Source organism: Argopecten irradians, chromosome 3 (genome assembly GCF_041381155.1).
Source record: "Argopecten irradians isolate NY chromosome 3, Ai_NY, whole genome shotgun sequence".
Lineage (NCBI taxonomy): Eukaryota > Metazoa > Mollusca > Bivalvia > Pectinida > Pectinidae > Argopecten > Argopecten irradians.
The window spans coordinates 8643832-8667249 of NC_091136.1; the positions used below are offsets into that span (position 1 = coordinate 8643832).

The 23418-nt window shown below is 35.2% G+C and overlaps 1 protein-coding gene across 5 annotated transcripts in view; it reads left to right on the forward strand.

Moving 5' to 3' along the window:
- LOC138317484 (thyroid hormone receptor beta-like) overlaps positions 1-8305 on the forward strand; it is a 60799-nt gene extending 52494 nt beyond the window's left edge. For all 5 annotated transcript variants that reach the window (XM_069259179.1, XM_069259178.1, XM_069259175.1 and 2 more), the window contains 2 exons: positions 4609-4726; positions 5953-8305. In XM_069259179.1, coding sequence (XP_069115280.1) covers positions 4609-4726; positions 5953-7352 — 1518 coding nt within the window. In that variant the 3' untranslated portion in view covers positions 7353-8305. The remainder of the gene's footprint in view (positions 1-4608; positions 4727-5952) is intronic.
- Positions 8306-23418: the final 15113 nt, after the last annotated feature.

Consider the following 23418-nt stretch of genomic DNA (forward strand, 5'->3'; position numbering starts at 1 on the left):
CATTCTAGGCCATATAGTATACTTATTCTAGGCAAAAATTTGATTGACAGTCATTGCTTCAAATCAGCAGACAAATCCAATAATTCCTTTTGATGTATTAGTGTAGCTCTGATTTGTCATCAATCATTCATGACACATGCATGCTAAGTATTGCAGCTATATCACATATAGCGCTATTTCATGGAGTGCCATGTGCATAAATTCAATATTATTATCATAGAAGAATTGTAAACATGCTTTATTTTAACTTTAAAATGTAACATAAAGAACTTGCTGTAGTTCAAACATGGAGATAAGATACAAAATGCATGTGAAAATTTGTAATTAAACTTGCATCCTTTAACGGCATGTTAGAGCATTACTAAAATACATGTGCTTGATGAAACTTGAATCATATATCATTAGATATAAACTGATAGTGAAATCTCCCTTTTAATTGAAAGCTATCAAAACAGCTGACAGGGTTTTTAGGTCATCTGACCCGAAGTTCTACCAGTGCAATTTGGCTGAAACTTGCATGAAATGATCCTGACATGGTCCCGACAAAGTGTTGTTATTTTTCAGGTTGATCCGAAATCCAAGATGGCTTCCACAGCTGCCATCTTGAAAACACATTTTGAACTTCTTCTCAAGTTCTATTGGTGTGATTAGGCTGAAACTTCCATGAAATGATCTTGACATGGTCCAGACAAAGTGTTGTTATTTTTCGGGTCGATCCGAATTCCAAGATGGCCGCCACAGCTGCCATCTTGTTATTATGTGAAATCAATAACAATTCAGGTTTTTATTATTGACTATTTCTTATTTTCCTAAAACAAAATTAAAAAAAAAAAACAAGAACAATTTCAAGAGAGGCATTCAATTTAAAAGCATACTTCAGCCCACAAAATCATATTGAAGCTCCAAATGGAAAGGTTGGGGGAGGAGAGAAAAGATTCCTCTGTCATTTTGTATAGAACATTGAATAGGGCTTCACAATCCCTCTGTAAAGGTCTTTGTTACTGTAAATAATATTCTGTTTCTTGACCATAAGTACATCATAACTGTTTCTATCTCCCAGTATTTTATAGTTGAGAAACAAATTATAAGTGAGCATTATATTATTGGCAAGCTTCCAGGTCCTTAGGGACGAATAAACTCAAACCCCATGCTCTCCATATATAGAATGTATATCATTCTGGAGCTAGCTTACTCTATAAGTTGGAAAATCAAACATTTATCAAACTCTGTAAGCCAATGGGTATAGCTAATCCCTGTTACCATGGAAACCAAATATTGTTGATTTTGGAGACTGTAGCATCACTGTACATGTATATTTGTCTTCCTAAAAAAGATATAACACACAAACATCAGCTCACCAACGATCCATACACAAAGTTCAATTTATGTTTATGATGACATTTCGTTAACAAGCCATCAACATTAAGTCAAGCACACTTACTCTATCTCTTGGGAATAGCAGCTCTAGTAACTATATATGTTTGTTGTCACCAGACAACATCAGATACATTATTGAGATGTTACAGTTATAACAGTCTTAAGTGAACAGCTGATATACAACAACAGCTATGGTGTATGATAACAAAGAGTAAGGTGATTGAGATCATTTCCATTGTATTGCTACACAAGCTGTTGTTGTCACCTATATATTGCTAGGACAGTATATGTCCAACAGCCATGCAGAGTTCTAGATTTCTGACCTAAGCCTAATTTGTAAAACATTGATTTTTCCTAGCTATTTCTGGGGTCACAGACATTTAAGTGTGTCAGGCAGACTCAATGTACCATAAAAATGAATCCTTATGTAGCGGTCCGTAAATCTTATAAGTAATGGAAAAATGATGCGGAATGAAAAGCCATATCAAATAAATCTAGATAATGACTCTCTAGTGCTAGTAACACATATGGTTATACCAATATGTTAAGGTGTCAGGCATTTGAACTCACTGACATTTTTGGTGAAGATATAGAAAAATTTTCTACTGACAACTCCTCCTAAAATACTGGATCAATTTCAATGAAACTTGGTAGCAATGTTAGGAACCATGTGTACGTGTGCATGCATGTTTTTTTTTCTCCTCTAATTTTGTTTGCCATGAAAGCCAGGTAATTATACACAGGTTTTGTAAAATAGCCAGTAACTTAAGTATTATTTTGTTGATCAGTTTTGTTCATACTTGATCAAACAGCGTATGATTGATGTCTATACGATTTGACTATCGATTCTTCAATAACACTTTCAATGGAAATATAATGGAAGAATAATTTGGTTGTCATTGAATGAAATATAAGGTAATTGGGATATTTATGTAAGCCATTGGCTTACAGTTCTAGTTTACAGTTGGTGTAGAAATGTTTGGATTCAATACCTTGCAATTTAAACAAGACAAGACTAACAATTATTTTTGAGAATTTCTAATGTTTGAATCTTTGATGTGGCAACCATGCAGACTTATTTTGTACTGCATATATGTGTGGAGTAAAGGTGTGTAAATATTTGTGGATTTGAATCTAATACTCACATTTCTAGTTATGAATATCATACATTATCCCAGGTAAGAGAAAAGTTATGTGTATAATTATCGGCCCGATATTTCCTCTTAACAAGTACAAGCTTCATACGTTTGATAGTGTCTAAACTGTCACAACCTGGCAGTCCTGGCAGTGAAACAGGAAGATGGCTGATGCATTGGTCCAACAGAGCCTTGATAATCAATGAAAACTGGCTTTATTATCCCCCGCGAAAACGCATTTGCGGGGGATATTGATTTGGGCTCTGTCCGTGCGTCCGTGCGTCCGTCCGTCCGAGTATCGTTTCCGGGCTATAACTCTCTAAACATCAACTTGGCTACACGAAACTTTCTGTACATGTTAGGCTAGTGCTCTAGTTGTGCCTTTTGCTAATGGGAACCTTTCATTTTCGATACTTTTTCTGTTACCATGGAAACTTATTCAAAAATACCATATTATTAAAGTTTCCTTTCTATTCCGGGCTATAACTCGAAAACCGTTCAACTTGGCTACACGAAAACTTTCTGTACATGTTAGGCTAGTGCTCTAGTTGTGCCTTTTTCTAATGGGAACCTTCCATTTTCAACACTTTTTTCTGTTACCATGGAAACTTATTAAAAAAATACCATATTATTAAAGTTTCCTTTCTATTCCGGGCTATAACTCGAAAACCGTTCAACTTGGCTACACGAAACATTCTGTACATGTTAGGCTAGTGCTCTAGTTGTGCCTTTTGCTAATGGGAACCTTTCATTTTCGATACTTTTTCTGTTACCATGGAAACTTATTCAAAAATACCATATTATTAAAGTTTCCTTTCTATTCCGGGCTATAACTCAAAAAACCGTTCAATTTGGCTACACGAAACTTTCTGTACATGTTAGGCTAGTGCTCTAGTTGTGCCTTTTTCTAATGGGAACCTTCCATTTTCAATACTTTTTCTGTTACCATGGAAATTTATTAAAAAATACAACTGGGGCGGGGGGATAATGCCAAGCTTTGCGGCTCCTTGTATTCACCATTATAATTAATGTTTCCTTAATCGTGATTTGATGATGAAGCTTTAATTGCTTTTGTGTGCTAGGCATCTCATCCAGCTGCCTTTAAGGGTGAGATATGTTGTCCTGGCTCTTTAATTGTATGACACTAAAATTTTTTATTGAAGTTTTGATTAGAAAAAAAAAAGATCATTGACATATTGTCTTCTATCCACTGCCGAATCCATCTCCCCCAGCCTTCATAACAAACATATGTCTGTCCGTAAACAATATTTGTTAGTGCTATTTCTCAATATGTACTGGAAGCTTAAGGGTGTCAGCAGCGGTGGCTGATTGGTCAAGATGTCTCAACATATTACCACCAGCCCTTTTACCTCTGGCTCATGAGTTTGAATCCTATGTGGGGCAGTTGGCATGGTCAAGATGTCTCAACATATTACCACCAGCCCTTTTACCTCTGGCTCATGAGTTTGAATCCTATGTGAGGCAGTTGGCAAGTACTAACTACAGGTTGGAGGATTTTCTCAGGGTACTCCAGTTTTTCCTCTTACATAATCCTAGCATATCCTTAATTTACCCTGACTGCATGTTATTAGAATGTTACAACCTATCTTATAATTCTTATGTAGGCTCCTCTTGGGGTCTATTTGTGTATACATATACATGTATTATAATATGAAGGGGACTGACAGGTTACAGATGTTTTGCTATTATTTTAATTTCATTTCATGTATTTTCTGTACAATTGGTATTTTGTGATCTGGAAATTTGACAATCAAAGCCGGTGGGTTTTTGGGGTTGATAATGGGCCCCATTAATTCCCAATGGAAAAAATTTATGCCAAATTCACAGAAAATAGTGTTTACTCATGGAAATTTCCCTCCCAACTTGCCAATTTCGTTCCGAAACAGGTAAAAAGGCTTCTCAATTAAATTAATTAAAAAAAGCTGTGAAAGCTTAAAATAGATTTAATTGGGATAATGTCTGGCGTAAAGTTCTAGTTATTACTTATAACAGATATATGATGTTCAATGGTGGGCGTCATTAAATCCCTGTGGGGAATCTCTTGTTGATCTAATGTATTAATTTTATTTTTCAGACTATACGAGGGCGTTGTGAGGGGAAGTGTAACGTGGACGTGGAGTCGCGCTCATTTTGTAAGAGATGCCGACTCCAGAAGTGCTTCACAGTGGGCATGCGGAAAGACATGATTCTCAGTAAGGGCTTATTTCTAATGTCACCGCAATTGGGTTAAAGTGAAGAGTCGAGCAAAGGAAGGCTAAAGTCAGTAAAAATGGTGTTAATATATCCATTTTAAATAAAAAATTCCTGTCAAAATCATTCTGCATGCAAAGAAATTAAGTTATGCTGTATGAATTCTAGAGCGACCTCCCGGCTGGCTTAGCTATGTCCGTAATAACATGTCGACACAGCCTTATTTTCAAAGAGTTATTTATAGAACTTTGATAAATTTACATGGAGCTTTTCCATAACTTCAGTGGTCAAAACTGGACATTGTAAGCAGAAATTGACTGTCATTTTGATATGTGAGGACTATTGGAAGGCCAATGAAAGCATTTATACTAGTCTTCTTTGCCTGCCTATTCACTTTAATGTTTAAAAAGGCAAGATTACACATTTAATCATAACTCCAACAGCTTGTTTAATTTTCTGATTCTTTTAATTATATACATGTTTATACCTACTATGTACATGTAAAACTTTATAAAGAAAGAAAAAAATGATACCAGACAATTTTATGCAAATAAATGAATAATTCAAATAACCATGATTGTATGCAAATGACTAGAATCCTCATTATTTTCAATAACAAAAGGAAATAATTAGAAAATTAATCATTTACATATGACTTTTGCAAATAGTCAAAATGAATTCACGTAATGCATCACTATCACTGATCCCTATTTCTTGTACAATTATATTGATAAACAGTTACCTTGAGGTCAACAGGTCACCAGGAGAGGTCACAGATAAGGTCACACAATGTGTACAGCATATACTCTGGCATGGCTATCAGGGTGTCAATCAAATCTAAACCATTTGTAATTCTAATCAGATGGTCCAAATTAATGAAATTTACTGTCATAATGTAGCTCATTAATCATCTTAGACTGGTTGGAAGTTGATCGGGAACACTTCAAATTCATCAAGGTCATTTTGATAGTTGAAGATCATGAGGTATATCCCTTTATATAAACAGGTTGCCTTAGCATGATTACTTTAGCAAAAGTTATAAACACATATGAAACTAAAATAAGTTATTTGAATTCATAATTTTTTTTCTTCATCTTCATGATCATCTTCATTTAGATTACTATATAATTATGTCATCAATGAATGAAGTTGTGTAATTTTCAGGAACCCTTTTTTAAATGATATAAGAAAACAAATGATTAACGAAGATTTTCCTTTTTTTCTGCAGATGAACAGCAGAAAAATGTGCGGAAGCAGAAGATCATTATCAACAAACTGAAGAAGCATGGAATCTGTACTGTGGAGGATTCATGCCCAAGCACCTCTGAGTCTTTCTCTGAAGAATTTGAGTCAAAGATCTACACGCAAAGTATTGATGAATTAAGATCAGCCTTTCCAAATTTATCAGAAAAAGATTTAGGGATACTAACCAAATTAAAACAGGAAAATGTGGAGGAAAAGAGAGAGTGTTCCACCTCAAAGGATGAGAGTTATCCCCCTTGGGTAGATTCGGAGGATTGTACAGAGAGAATACTAAGTGAAATGTCGGAGATGAATCGTAGTTTGGTAAGGGAGTTGTTACGAGCCAACGACCAGGGTTCCTTTCTAGCGAACACTTCCACACAGGTGAGGAGTATACCTACCAATGCTGCAGAATTTATCAATATAGCTGATGGATTCATACGTAGATTGATCAAACTAGCCAAAAATATTGAGTTTTTTAAGATGGTCACAAAGGAGGACCAAATAACATTGCTCAAAGGATCTGTGACTGAAATTATGATGTTGAGATCAGCTGTAAACTACGATATTAAGACAGAATCATGGAGCTTAAGTACAAAAAGTTGTTTGAAAAAAGATGCAGCTAAATCTACAGATAAAGAACCTCTTGGGATAAATCTACCTCATAGCTCACACTTGAATAACATACAACAGACAGGCAGTCGTGACCTCACGGACCTCTCAAATGTGTTCCCTCCTAAAGACAGGTCTGGCTTTGGGGACATGTCTGGGATAAAAACCGAAGTGACTTCTACATCTACCTCATGCCCCAGGGATGGGGCTTCATTCAGCATCGAAAACAGGGGAACCCAACTGCCGGGCAGTTCTGGTCCAAGCAGTACACAAATTCACGAAGGTGATCCAGGAGCCCAATATTCAGCAGGTGATCTCCACCAGTTGCGAGCTCAGTCTGAACAGAAAATGAAGGGGGACCATTCAGGAGGTGCATCTGTGTCAAACCTCCGTGCTGACCTGCTCAAGAAAGGCAACAGCGAAACTCGTGCGATGTTTATGTCGTATTCTAAGTTTATCAAATCTCTGATGAAAACTATTAACGGGGATGTCACATTGCTCAAATTGCTAATCATGTTATCATTGTTTTCTTCGGATCGTCCAGGCCTTGAGGAAAGGCAAAAGATCGAGGAAATCCAGGAATGCTATGCGCAGATCATGCAGCAGTATATAATGACCCGATTCCCTCATGAAAAAACACTATTTGCCAAGGTTATCATGAAGCTGACTGATCTTCGTGATATCAATGAACTCCATTCCAAAATGTTACTTCAAATGAAGGTGGAAAGCATCGAGCCGTTACTCGTAGAAATATTTGATCTTCCTATCTTATAATTACTCGGACAGGAAGGATTTTGTTAGAACCGGGTTTTCTCCTTGTCTTTCTTTCTTTTTCCTGAATGTTTATTTTACTCTGTTAGACCCAATTCTTTCAGTTCAGTTCATAACTAGAGATCTGTTCCAGGCTAAAGGAAGTTTGCTGATAATGTTATAAAAATACTCATTTACCCGTAGGTACTGTCATGTTAAATATCAACTTTGAGTTTGTTAAAATATGGTAGTACATGTAGCTATACATATTAATTACATAAAGCACTTAAAATTGGATGTTAACTTTGGAAAAAAGACAAGTTTGTTTGTCCAAACAAATTATTTTGTTAGAAACCCCATTTAATTTTTCAGATTATATTGATAAAAGATAGTTATATATTACAAAAGTGCAATTTTAAAATCGTTGACTTAATTAAACAACAATATACATAATATACAGTTGTGATTGATATATGTACATGGATGTGAATGACTGCAATGACTGTTTTATGAATCTGGACACTATTTTTGAAGTGTGAATGTTGCAAGAGGAATTCGCTATTATTCTTGTGATAAGGACTAATTTATGATACATCTACCCTATTCATATACTGTTGTTTGAGTGACATATACCTTGGATTTTTCTTTAAAAAAGATTGAAAAGAACCACTTCTGACAGCAATATCTATTGTAATCCATTATTGACGAATTAAATTAAAAGTGATAAAAAGTAAGACTTCGGCAACAGCTCCTAACCAAACTGAACTCTAGCCTCTAGCTATACTAGCTTCAAGGAGCAACTCTTCACTTCAAGTTCCTCCAGATGCAATACTTTGATTTGATAAATTTCGAATTGTGCAAGCTAATTAAAGGCCCATTACCTTTCCGGAGCAAAATATAAAGGCTTCTTCAAAAACATTAATAACATCAGAAAATGCATACCAATGACCTAAAAAATAAGGTTACGACACCAAACACATGCAAATTTCCTGTGTCTATGAAAACAGTGGAGAGTCAATTCGCTGTTTTGCCGTCTGGCGCAGTGATAGTCAAACTACCGCACGGTATTTAGGACGACGGCGGGAAACATAAGACGACCTGCCGTTATGAAAATAAACATTTTATTTATTTTAATAAAATCGTTCACACGATTATGATAAATAAATGTTGTTAAGGTAAGTTAATAAATTATGTAAGTGTTATTTAGGGAGGTAGTTTCTGTTATGGAAAAAAAACAATCTATATGATTGTAATGGTTTAATATCTTTTAATATTAGGGAGGTAAATATTGCTAAAATCTTTCTAAATTGAATTTGTTGCTTTCATATAAGTCAACCAAGTCATATAAATTAGGCCTCTTTCCTGACTACAGTGAACCTACAGCTTCAAATTAATTTTACTCCACTTTGTGTTCATTTAAGGTAACTTCTTCGTGTATTACTAGATGAATATGAAAAGTGCTAATTTATTGTATTTGTTATAAATGGCATCTCTTAAAGCTTACAAGTGGATATAAGCTTTTAATAGGAGTTGAACAACAGTAGAATATATTTATTATATGTAATAGAGCACAGGAATTTTATTTACATAAATATATAATCATATTGCCTTTATTGGGGATCAAACTCATGACTTCTTGATTACTATAGTGTCAAGTTCAACTGACTGAGCAAAAGAGTAGCTAGCTCTCTCTAGCTGAGGGGTATAATGCGGCTAGTATTGACCATGGTTATATATAGATAACCAGAGGACTACACTTGACGAATAAGGTAAAAATTATCTTATTAAGAGTCTTTGAAATGTTGATATTTGTTACAAATTTTTAAACAAACGCCCTGAACGCTAATGACGGCAAATACGGCATTAGAAAGGAATACTATAAGTAACATAGACCAGTAAACCAGAAGTTACATGATTGATAGTACACATAGTAGCCTTTTTGTTATATATGATAGTTACCCGGTGATTTTGCACTGTTTATCAAATTGTGACGACACTTTTTGATCCTTTAAAAACCTAAAAAAAGGTGGTTTATTATAATGGATTTGAGCTCAGACTTAATTTCTTCTGTTAAAAGGGGAAATAATAAGACTTACATATTTTAAGGGATTTCTCAGAGAAATGTATTTTTATTTATCTAAAATGAATATTAGTGGTAACTTTTTTTCATGAAATAGTTGAGAAATAATGTTAAATTTATAATGTATCTTCATAGGTAAAAATTATACAGGGGTCATTAGTGGTTTATGGTTCTTTTGGTTATTAATAGGAATAGCCTTAAAGATGCTCCACCATCAATAGATCATTAATATTATCATTTGAGCTATAATTGGTGTTTAATTGGCCTGGGCACTATTCCATCCCTCGACAATAATATGAGGCAGTCGTGCCCCCTAGCTCAACCGGGCAGTAATGGGTTTACATCACCCTTACATGAGACTCCTTTTTCATGTCATCTTAACAGAAGTACGTCAAGGGACACCTCACATCGCTATATTCATTTCCACACCACATTGTTACATTAAAAGTACAACATATGAATTGTTGCAGAAATCTGTGTTTCTATAAAACAGGATTCGCATCAGCTTTGTGAAGATTAAAAGTAGATCAATATAGACCATGAGTGAGCTGTCTTCTGTAGAACAGCAACATTTGCTTCCATCCCCGCACACAACAGCCTGTCCGCCATCTTGACGTCTTGGTCGAAGCGAAACGTTATAATGACGTCATCCAATGGTGTGGTGCCATTTCAATAGTGCCCGCTTGCCCAGACACTATTGTAGATAGTACCTTTGTGTGAAGCCAATCAGAATCCAGTATTCTGTCATGTGATGTACTAATTATATATATACATCTTAATTAACACAAAAAACAATACTGGTATAAAATGAAAAAAATTTGCATTTGATGCCTGTTTAACCAGTACTTCATTCCGCATAAGAGATAGTGCCACAGAATTTTTTCGGGATGCAATTAATTATTTTTTGATATTTTTTCCCTGAGTAAAATTAGAAGCTCACAATTTTCAATGGTTGTAATGATGTAAAGTAAATACCTTTTGTAAATGTAGAAAAATATTAAATCTTCTGCTTCTGTTTATTATAGAGAAAAAATACCAATTATCAGCGGTGGAGCATCTTAAAGTTTAAATGCAATGTAAGGTTAAGGACAGTGATATAGAAATGGATAATAAGTTTAGAGTTATTTCTTTTATATTTAATATATGAATGATGATTTTAAACTTTTATATATAGGGTTGTTTAGTTAGATGATCATTTTGAATTATTAGTGGTGGCAAATTATGGAGATCATTATTTAATAGAATACATGTGACTAGTAGTTATAAATGAATGTATTTGTGGTTTAAGTGTGTGATGACAATTGTGGTTATAGAAATGAGTGCCCTATTAACACATTTTAAGAGACAAGTGATCATGAATTAACATATGTTGTTAGCGTGTGCTAAGGCCACATGTCATGTGACGAGTGTCGCAGTGACATCTGGATTTGATGAAAGATGTGCCTTGATATCAGGGTGTGTTATAATGGTTCACAAGTGTAATGTTAGATCGAGATTTGCAGCGTAGATTGTTGCTACAACAGATCTTGTTGGCTTTTTATCTTCTTTTCTCAAACAGCTTAACTGCTTTAAATTCATTTTAATGCAGGCATTTGCCTTCAAGCGACCTTGACGCAGAGAAAAGCTCATATTTTATCATGAAAGTTTCTTAAAATTGTAAATTTATAAAAAGAAATTTATAAATGAGTAAATTAATTTCTGTTAAACTATATAGATATGTTTGTTGTTTTTTTTTATATTATTTATTTTAATATTGAAAAACAAAATAACAAAATTTAAGCTCTAAAGTCAAGATTCCATCTAAGTTTGTTAAAATAAAAGTTTTGATATGGACAAAAAGTGCTTGAATGCTACGTCACATTCATTCAAATCCATGCATATACATGTATGACCCTTTAATTTAAACTATGAAAAAAGACGCATTACATTTGTCATAATTGTTTCTTCTATTACCTTGACAAAAATAGTGCTTTATTGTTGTAAACCAAAAAGTGACATCGACAATACGAAGTATCATACTAGTATCATTAGTGTCTCAGAATTTTTTGGTTTTAATCCAGCTATAGTGCTACGATTGTAATTATAAGACAATACGACTTTTATTCAATGGTGATTGTGTTATTGGATGTTGATCTGTTAATATCTGTTGTTTTTTGGTATCTTTGATTTAATTGTTACATGATCATTTTTTATTATGAATTATAAAACTATAAAAGGTGTTATAGACACTTTAATTAATCTATCAATCTGACACTGATTTTAAAAAATACTGTAGTTTGAAATATTTATAGTTCAAATAGCTAGGGCTACTGTAGTTTGAAATATTTAGTTCAAATAGCTAGGGCTCGGAGTTTTTATCCTCTTATTTAGTAAAACCCCCGACAATTTGAAATGGACTGTTCGGATCATTAAAGTTGAAGAGTCTAAATGCAATTGGTGTAAATGAAAATTATTTATATGTATTATTGTGTTCATTATTTACCCTAATGATATTATTGGCCCTTGTTAGATGTCCTTGCCAGATAATGAACAACTGACTGGAATCATTAACCTGCTCTTTTCTGAAAATAATTTCATTTCAAGTACTGTATCACATTTTTAATTTGTTACTAAGTAACATGATATATGAAGTTAAGATTCCTTTATGTGTGATTCCAAGTTTCGCCGTCAACGAAACAAGTGCATTAATTAATTGAGCCATAGAGTTGATGAGTTTGTGATTGCAAGAGAACTGACCATGGGGTGCACTTCTCTGCTGTCAAAAGATGACAAAATACGCACTTACTTAGACAATGCCAGTGACTTAATTGAATTACTTACCATTTCACAAATATTTTTCAAATATAAATACATACTGTAAAACAATTATTTTCAGAAATAATTTTCTGATTTTTATTTTCTACATGAAAATGCCTTTACACCACAACCATGAAAAATATTTTAAAAGCTATGAATTAATACATCCTTAATTATGATTAATTGGCTAATGATATAGGTAGCAAGTTTTAAGTTATAGTTTTCAACAACAAACACTGTCATTACAGACCAATACCGTATTCGACCCAATAAGTGCCCAGGGCGCTTAAAAAATTGTAAAAATGAAAAGATGCTAATAAGTAGAAACTATTGCAAATCTATACCGTTTTATGTAATTTTGGTCCTTATTTATGCATGGGCAATTGAAATTGAGGCCTCAAAAAGGGGGAGGGGCGCTTATAGGGACATGGGCGTATTGGGTCGAATACGGTATGAAAATATGATTATTGGACCATCTATATATCCTGTAGTTTGCATTTTGAGGAGGTTTTATCTTAATCACCTTAGCTGTTGGGACTTGTTATTAGAGCTTTTGCCATGGTGGTGATCACAGTCTATCAATATTAAAAGATTAATGACGTCCAACATTTGCATTTAGTCAAAGAAACATCAAGGATAAGATTTGCTGGGAAAAGAAATTTCTCATAATTAAGTCATTCTGATCTTCTTTGTTTTTTTATTTTAAATTGACATCTTGTATATCATTGGGTAAGCTAGGTTAAGTGATTGTTGCTATGTCAATTGTTACCTTTTATTTGTAAAACTATAGTCAATTTTTGTGTCGCCCGCAACACTTAGGTATCACTATGTTGGCGTCGGCGTCAAGGAAAGTGTCCATGCAATAACTTTAATATTTATTGTCCAATTTCATCTGATTTATATTAATGTGATCTCGAATGAGTTCGATAATGGTCAAAATCCGTCAATATTTGCAAAAGCTATGGAACTTTAAAATAGTCTAAACAGATTTATCCATAGTTTCTGCTCGATAACTGAAATATTTATTGTCCGATTTCAACCAAATTTTATATATTTTTTCATATCAATGAGATCTTGCATGAGTTCAATAATGGTCAACTAGAATACACTCAAAAAACTGTTTTAGGACAATGAAAATTGATATCTGAGTGTAGCACTTCATGCTGAAGTAAAGTTGCAAAATTAAGTCACTGTGACCTACTTTTTCTTATTTTGCTATGGAAATTGGTATCCGAGATACATTAGAAACATGACCTAGTATTTAATTAATTAGATCACTTTGGCATATTTTTTTTATCATACAGTGTTAGGCTTAGAGTACTGATAGGCTGACCAGGGATGCATTTCGGCCATAGATCTTATTTTACTAAAATTGAACTAATTACTATAGTATATACATCAGGCACACCTGATAATTTTGTGTGATATTTGTGTTTGTTTTACTTACAATGGCATTATGCGCCATAATGATTTGTTTTAAATTATCTGAAATGGATATCAGTATGTAATAATGAGTTTTGAAATTGATACTAAGTATATAATTTAAAATGTACGTTCGTTTGAAGGATATAGAAGCTGTACATATAGGATGAGAGAATTAGAGAATATTATGTTAGCATTAATTTGATTGAAGAGATGATAAATATCTGCTTTAGGTGTCTGTGTTTTCGTTACTGTAATTGGTCATGATTTGAAAACATCTAGATGCATGCCAGCTAAGTACCAATATGGCAGATCTCTTTCTGTCTTAATACATTTATACTGTGTGCCAATTTAAGATCCTATAAATCGGCTACCATTGTCCTAGAGTTCTGAATGGATTTGTTAGGGGCAGATTTTGTGGCTCTGACCCCTCCGGGGGGCTGGAGGGGAGGGGCCCTGAGAGGTAAATCTGTCTTGCAATTTTTATTCTTACTGTGGTGACCCCCCATTTATAAAATGAGGTAAATTAATTCGCTACTTGTCCTAGAGTTACTCTTATTTCCTTGGAACAGAAACTGTATAAAATTTTGGCTCTGACCCCCCGGGGGGCAGGAGGGGCGGGCCCAAAAATAGCTTACGCTTTTTTAAAGGCATGGATTGTAACCAAATTTTTCAAGTATAAATTTTGGCACTCTGACCCCCCGGGGGGGCAGCGAGGGAGGAGGGGGCCCAATAGCGGGAGAATAGAGGTAAATCCTTAATAAATCGCTACTTGGTCCTAGAGTTCTGCATGAATGCACATTTATGCAGATATTATAAATAGCTTGGTATCCAGCGAATTCGTCCAAAAAAACACATAATCCTACAGTAATATGACCACTTTAACATGCGTTTGTTATTTAGATATAGGGGAACAAATTTTCATGAGATATCTTTTACTGTTGCTAGGTAAGAAACTTTGTAGCTCTCAAAATGTTTAGTAAAATTGAAAGACAGGGTGAACTATATGTACATCGTCGCAGACCCACGGGTGATCGCACTACACTACGCTACACTTATCACTCGTGGGCAAACTCCTCGTAAAATCCTCGTAAAATATGCTAATTCAGATGCTAGAATTGCTCAATTAGAATACTCGATATATAGTTTGGAACTCTTCAGCATGAAGGCTGGTTTATTGGTTTGCCCAAAGTAATACCTAATACCTAACAACATTAAGACTATAAGTATAAAACAGTCATATTGCAATACATATTTTTGCCCTAGAAAAGCATAAGATTATTACAGAAATACCTAATAAAGTTCTATACTGCTATGAACGAAGCTAACAACGCTTTTGTTCATAGTTTACCTGGCCCATACAAACACGTGTATACACCACTCGTGGGCTCACAGTATCGTGTACCCAAATATCTTTGTTGTGCTGCCGTATACTGTACATAAAGCTTACTCTGATTGGATGAAATCCCATCGCAAAAAAGTACTGGAACCAATGAAATTCTTCATGCATATAAATTTCCTATGACGATTTCATGAGGAGTTTGCCCACAGGTGATAAGTGAAGCATAGTGTAGTACGATCACCTGTGGGTCTCCGACAATGGGTGCAAGATCATTTCAATAAAATTCATGAAATTCTCCTGAAAATCTTATAAACTAACCACTCATTTCAGATTATCAATACATGTATAAAGGGATATGTATGCTGGAAATGTAGAAATTATGACGTGTAAATATTTGTTTCTTTTGTTCTCATTTTGGACTATTACTTTTTAATTGATGTTTAATATGTTTGTGTGTTATTGTTGAAAGTAATCATCGTTAAATCATCTTTATTAATGGACGTTTATCTTTACATATCTATTTTTAGTTTCTTGCTCATGGATTCATTGTATTGTTTATACTGACATCAACAAAGTATACCTATTCAGTCTTGTTGTACTGAAGATTGAACTGCACACTATAGGGTCAGTACCGATTATCACGTCGTTAGCTTCTTGTGTAAATAACGTCTTCTCTACTACAGTATAGATGATAACAATAGGACACTACGCTCACAAACAGACGTCGTAACATTAAATATGTTACAGAGGATATTTTTTATACAATACATGATATTGTAGTAAGTGGAAGAAATTTGTAGAGATAAACATATTTATAGAGGTGTGATCGGAAAATCCTCACACATGTGGCCTCATATGAGAGTTTATGTAACAGTAAATAAATAAATACCGCAAAAAAATATTGTAGTAGTGACATAGAATTCTATGTCCAAGGTAACATAAAAAATTATGTACCTTCATGTGGTCGATTTTAATTACAGAAGTACCCACGTCAGTTTATCTAAAGGGAAACTATACAATGACCTTCGATAATCTGGACGCCAATAGTCTGAAAAGCTCACAATCTGAACAGCAATTTCAGGGTAGGATTTTTATCATTGACTAATTAAGTAAATGAAATCGGGCAGTCCGCAAAATTTGAAGTCGATCAGGACGATTTGGGATGGGAACATGTGTGCAGTTTATCGATCTAGGATCCGCTGTACATATAGTAAATGGTTGTGCTTTAAATTACTTACTTACATACTTTTTTATCATTTTTGTATAACATGTATTCATTTGTTTTTTGCATTTGTATATATAACAATATTTTAATATCCTGACAAATAATGGCATTATGAAGAATCTCTTTTCCGTTATTATCCTGACATACGATCGAGTGGTCGTAGAACCTTTAATGTCAAGAAAGAGGCAGAATGGCGTGTCAACTGATACAATGTACATAATGCAGTTTTTCAAATTTTGCTGGTTTTTTGGCATACACATAATTTTCATACTAAAATTTGTTATTATCAAATAAATTGTAAACTCTCGATCATATAATTACCTGCAACTAATTACTTGCTGACAGCAAATTAAAAAAAAAAGCGAAAGAAAGAAAAGAAAAGAAAGAAGCTGTTTGTACCTAATGAAAATGCAATTAGATTTTGTAGTACTATTTGACACGCCATATTGGAGTACACTGCATGGCTACACTGTTTAATGGAAAGCATTCCCAACTCATAAATTGCTCAAGTTTTTCGTTATATTTGTAATCATAGCCACATACGTTCGTGGATATTGATATCATTGAATGTATGGTGCTTTCCCTCAGACTGGACCACATGTTGTTTTGACCTAAAATTGATTTATATAATATATTTAGGTCTTCGTTGGACTAATGGACTCTGAAGAGCTGCTTGATTTTTACAACACTAGGTATACATTGTATATGAAGATTTTTATGTATATTTGTGTAAATACAAAAGAGTAGCTTGGTCTTTTGTGGACCTAGGTGTTTGTTCAAGCCGAATGTTTCTAGAACTATTTAAGTGCAAAGTTGTTGTTTCACATGTGTTTTGTTATTGGTGCCCTATTCATTGTAATATTTGAATTAATCTATGTCATCTACCGTGGCATCTGAATATTCATGAGTCCCCTTAAAATGCTGCTGTTCTTTGACTTGAATCGTGATATCGTACCCGGTCAGTGCGTGCATATATATATATATAGATCATCGTTATTTGTGACATTCGTCCGTGTAGTTAAATAAAACTGTTGGCGATGTTAAATAAAAATCTATATGACGTTAACGATGTTTCTTTTGTTTTAAAGTCAACCTTGCAAACGCAAGCTCAACAAACATTATATTGAAGGTGTTTGCTTCATTAATCATTTGTTTGATATTGACAAACATTTAGATGGATACTAAGATTCTTTTTTAGTCCAGTACATGATTGTTTTGTTTGTTTGATTTATTAACGTCCTATTAACAGCTATGGTCATGTAAGGACGGCCTCCCATGTATGCGGTGTGTTGCGTGTATGTTGAGCGAGGTGCGTGTACTGGGAGACTGCGGTATGTTCGTGTTGTGTCTTCTTGTATAGTGGAACTGTTGCCCTTTTTATAGTGCTATATCACTGAAGCATGCAGCCGAAGACACCAAGCAACACACCCCACCCGGTCACATTATACTGACAACTGGCGAACCAGTCGTCCCACTCCCTGTATGCTGAACGCTAAGCAGGAGCAGAAATTACCACTTTTATAGACTTTGGTGTGTCTCGGCCAGGGGACAGAACCCAGAGCCTTCCTCACAGGGGCGAACGCTCAACTCAAGGCCAAAAGTGAGGCGGTGCCAAGGGAGGCATTAGGAAAGTTAAGATAAAGTCAGTTAGGAAGAAGAGAAAAGATAAGATCCTAAATTTAGTCGCCTTTTACGATCATGCAATAGGGGCAGCAGGTACAATTCTAACGCTCTACCTGCAGGGCTAATAATATGTTATATGTTGGATAAAGAATATCGGGGATATAAACACATACCGCCAGTAAACATGGGGGTCTTATTTGTGGACAAAACACCAATTTCTGGAAATTTGTATGAGTAGGTGGGGTCTTATTTGTGGACTATCCACCTAAATCTGGAAATTTGTGTAATTATGTAGGGGTCTTTTTGATGCTGTGAAACAGCATTCTTTGGTACGCTCGAGGAGCCTGGGCACATTCAAACAATGAAACCACTCCACGATGAAAATTAAATGTTGTTTTGTTCATTTCTCGTATAACTTGATGTTATGAAAAAATAAAATCCAAATATTCAAAATCACAGACATTGCACATACTTATACACCATGGATGGAGTATTTTAAGTGTTCAGTTGGGACTCCACATGTATGACATTTGTATCACTCCGATCCGAGTTCAGGGGTCTCCCGAAAATCAAGAACGACGCCCGCTTCGCTGTCTTCCTCTGCGGCAGACTTTCCGTGGATTTTGGATTGTGTAACATGTTTATTTAAATTTTACGTAATTCATGCTACTGATCAATTGTTGTAATCAAATGTTATGGAGGTAACTGCAAAAGAAAGTTCTTATAATGCTTATCAAGGTTTTTTTGTGTTGGTTGCAATGACGAAGTATATCTGATGATATTATTGCGCATTTAAAAGTTGTTATTATTCTCTGGAATGATATTATTTGCAGTCAAGTTCGGTAAATAAAAGTGATCAGAATGGATGGTTTGCGTTTTGTGACTAATAACTAACCATTGGACTGACGCTATAGTACAGATATAAGATATGTGGTCAAGAGGAAGTAATTCTAACCGCGTGGAGAAATAAATATATGATACGAACAGTAAAATGGGACAATGAAAATATTAACCAGCACAATGGAGCGCAATTAACTCTTCTACAAAGCAATTGCAACATGTAGCCATGATGTTCGGCAGTACACTTCATGTACAATATGAGCGGTGACTGGAAGACGTGCCACGTGTGACATCAAATCTGTGGCGAAATGTGTGTATATATATAGGATGCATGTTTTCTTCCCGGTGTATGCAAAGGAGCAAAATCTAAAATTTAGTCGTCTTTTACGGGACAGAAAATGCAAAGGATCAATAATGAGTGGAAAAGAACGGGAAAATATTGGAAGTTGGAATAAGTAATTGGAAAGTGAGTGATCAATTGATGTCAATTTGTAATATTTACATATATTTAACGTTTGTTGATGTCCTTTGGGATAGTGGGTCTGTAGATAGGTGATCCAATATCTCTCTCTCGATCGACGCTTGGTTTGTGTCCAGTATGAACAGTGCTCAATTGCAATCAGCTGAATGTCTTTCCAGCTATGGCTGGGTAAGTTGAAATGTCTGACAACCGGATAGCCAGGTTTGTTCTGTTTGATAGACCAGCAATGATTGTGGATTCTGACGTTGAGTGGACCGCCAGTTTCTCGGTTTCTTCCTGCTCCTCTTTTTGATTGAGAAAAAATACCATTCGCTGGCGTTGGAACATCTTCAATTTACAAAATGTCGATTCATGCTGATTTCAAGTAAAACAGAAGTACAATGAAACAAAAATTGGCGAAAATACCTTGCAAAACTAAAACATACCTTTTTACTTTTAGAATTTCGCAGATATTTTTAGGTCATCTGACCCAAAGGGTCAGGATGACCTATTGTCATCATGCACCGTCCGTCGTCCTGCGCCGTCCGCCGTCCGTAAACTTTTCATTCAAACGACTTCTTCTCAATAACCGGAAGGCCCAGGGTACTCATATTTGGCCTGTAGGTTGCTTGAATGAAGGGCTACCAAGTTTGTTCAAATGAATGACCTTGACCTTCATTCAAGGTAACAGGGGTCAAATAGGCTAAAATCTTCAAACGACTTCTTCTCAAAAACCAGAAGGCCCAGGGTACTGATATTGGGCCTGTATGATGCTGGGATGAAGGGCTACCAAGTTTGTTCAAATGAATGACCTTGATCTTCATTCAAGGTCACAAGGGTCAAATAGGCTAAAATCCTTTAAACAACTTCTTCTCAAGAACCAGAAGGCCCAGGATACTGATATTGGGCCTGTGACATGCTGGGATGAAGGGCTACCAAGTTTGTTCAAATGAATGACCTTGACCTTCATTCAAGGTCAAAGGGGTCAAAAAGGCTAAAATCTTTAAACGACTTCTTCTCAAGAACCAGAAGGCCTAGGGTACTGATATTGGGCCTGTAGGATGCTGGGATGAAGGGCTACCAAGTTTGTTCAAATAAATGACCTTGACCTTCATTCAAGGTCACAAGGGTCAAATAGGCTAAAATCCTTTAAACAACTTCTTGTGAATAACTAAGAGGACTAGAGACCTGATATTAAGCCTGTCGCTTGCTGGGATGAAGGGCTACCAAGTTTGTTCAAATGAATGACCTTGATTTTCATTCAAGGTCATAGGGGTCAAATAGGCTAAAATCTTTAAACGACTATGTTGTATTGTACTAATAGTCAGATGACCGTTAAGGCCCATGGGCCTCTTGTTTCTTATAAGAGTGATGGAAAAAATTAATACAAATTAACGGAATTAAAATACAAAGATGAACATTTTGATGCAAATAACTGACTTATTCGAATAACAGTTATGCGAATAGCGGGAGTCCATTATACATGCAGTTGTTTGTAAGATTGGAATGCCTTGATGGGTGCGAATTCGGAATTTCTGCAGTAGTTTTTAACAGTTCTTATATCATATAAAAGATAGCAATAGGTAAGTCTGTCTTTGAGCTTTGCAAGCAAACAAAAAATGAATTAGTAGAAGAACGAGTTGCCTTTTTGTCATTAGCCTAGTGTGACTTAGTCGCACTGGGGGAGATGTTAAACCCTTTGTATGATTTGACGCAGTTTCAGTCTAGGTTCTCTGTTATAAATAGACAGATCTTTGAAAGTTGATGCCATTGTCACCATTCCAGTCACGATGTTGTTTAATCTCTGCTGTGAATAACTGTACCAGTGATTACTTAGTGATAAAATACTCTCGAGGGTAATTGAGTCATAAATGTTGTCAGAATTCCAATCAACAGTTAGGATAAAGTACCTGTTATATTGTGTTTTTACGATTACGCAGGCCTGATAGGATTAGGTCTACAGAAAGAAGGAAGTATAAAAGATCAAAGTTTTGAACCTTATGCAGCGAAAAAAATCGCCTGTTTTCTTGTTGCACGCATGATAGTTTATGGAATAGATCAATCTCGATGTCATGGGCAGCCTATTTCCTTAGTCTTGACGTACTGGAAAAGCAGGATTACACATGTCGCGTAGACATTGTAACTGCATGCTTCATCATTTAAATCGTTATACTGAACAATTAAATATGACATATATTTATGCGTCTTTATCCGTTGTCGAAAGGTTCCTTGAGATTTTTTAATTATTTACTTTTTATTTTCATTTTTTTAACTTTTGTCATTTACTTCGTAAATGTAAGAATATTTTGTCTGCTACCATGGCGACAGGAATTAGGCTGCAGTTTGTGTCTGTAAGAACTCTCTCCATAGTAAAACGTATGTCCTGTAAAATCTCTTTCAATAGCGAAATGTATGTCGTCTGTAAAATCTCTCTCCATAGCGAAATGTATGTCGTCTGTAAAATCTCTCTCCATAGCGAAATGTATGTCGTCTGTAAAATCTCTCTCCATAGCGAAAGTGAAATGTATTTCGTCAGTAAAATCTCTCCATAGCGAAATGTATGTCGTCTGTAAAATCTCTCTCCATAGCGAAAGTGAAATGTATGTCGTCTGTAAAATCTCTCTCAATAGCGAAATGTATGTCGTCTGTAAAATCTCTCTCCATAGCGAAAGTGAAATGTATTTCGTCAGTAAAATCTCTCCATAGCGAAATGTATGTCGTCTGTAAAATCTCTCTCCATAGCGAAATGTATGTCGTCTGTGAAATCTCTCTCCATAGCGAAATGTATGTCGTCTGTAAAATTTCTCTCCATAGCTAAATGTATGTCGTCTGTAAAATCTCTCTCCATAGCGAAATGTATGTCGTCTGTAAAATCTCTCTCCATAGCGAAATGTATGTCGTCTGTAAAATCTCTCTCCATAGCGAAATGTATGTCGTCTGTAAAATCTCTCTCCATAGCGAAATGTATGTCGTCTGTAAAATCTCTCTCCATAGCGAAAGTGAAATGTATTTCGTCAGTAAAATCTCTCCATAGCGAAATGTATGTCGTCTGTAAAATCTCTCTCCATAGCGAAAGTGAAATGTATTTCGTCAGTAAAATCTCTCCATAGCGAAATGTATGTCGTCTGTAAAATCTCTCTCCATAGCGAAAGTGAAATGTATTTCGTCAGTAAAATCTCTCCATAGCGAAATGTATGTCGTCTGTAAAATCTCTCTCCATAGCGAAATGTATGTCGTCTGTGAAATCTCTCTCCATAGCGAAATGTATGTCGTCTGTAAAATTTCTCTCCATAGCTAAATGTATGTCGTCTGTAAAATCTCTCTCCATAGCGAAATGTATGTCGTCTGTAAAATCTCTCTCCATAGCGAAATGTATGTCGTCTGTAAAATCTCTCTCCATAGCGAAATGTATGTCGTCTGTAAAATCTCTCTCCATAGCGAAAGTGAAATGTATTTCGTCAGTAAAATCTCTCCATAGCGAAATGTATGGTCGTCTGTAAAATCTCTCTCCATAGCGAAAGTGAAATGTATTTCGTCAGTAAAATCTCTCCATATCGAAATGTATGTCGTCTGTAAAATCTCTCTCCATAGCGAAATGTATGTCGTCTGTAAAATCTCTCTCCATAGCGAAAGTGAAATGTATTTCGTCAGTAAAATCTCTCCATAGCGAAATGTATGTCGTCTGTAAAATCTCTCTCCATAGCGAAAGTGAAATGTATTTCGTCAGTAAAATCTCTCCATAGCGAAATGTATGTCGTCTGTAAAATCTCTCTCCATAGCGAAATGTATGTCGTCTGTAAAATCTCTCTCCATAGCGAAATGTATGTCGTCTGTAAAATCTCTCTTCAATGCGAAATGTAAGTCATCTGTTAAATCGCTCTCCATAGCGAAATGTATGTCGCCTGTTAAAACTCTATTTCCATAGCGAAATGTATGTCGTCTGTAAAATCTCTCTCCATAGCGAAAGTGAAATGTATTTCGTCAGTAAAATCTCTCCATAGCGAAATGTATGTCGTCTGTAAAATCTCTCTCCATAGCGAAAGTGAAATGTATTTCGTCAGTAAAATCTCTCCATAGCGAAATGTATGTCGTCTGTAAAATCTCTCTCCATAGCGAAATGTATGTCGTCTGTAAAATCTCTCTCCATAGCGAAAGTGAAATTTATTTCGTCAGTAAAATCTCTCCATAGCGAAATGCATGTCGTCTGTAAAATCTCTCTCCATAGCGAAAGTGAAATGTATTTCGTCAGTAAAATCTCTCCATAGCGAAATGTATGTCGTCTGTAAAATCTCTCTCCATAGC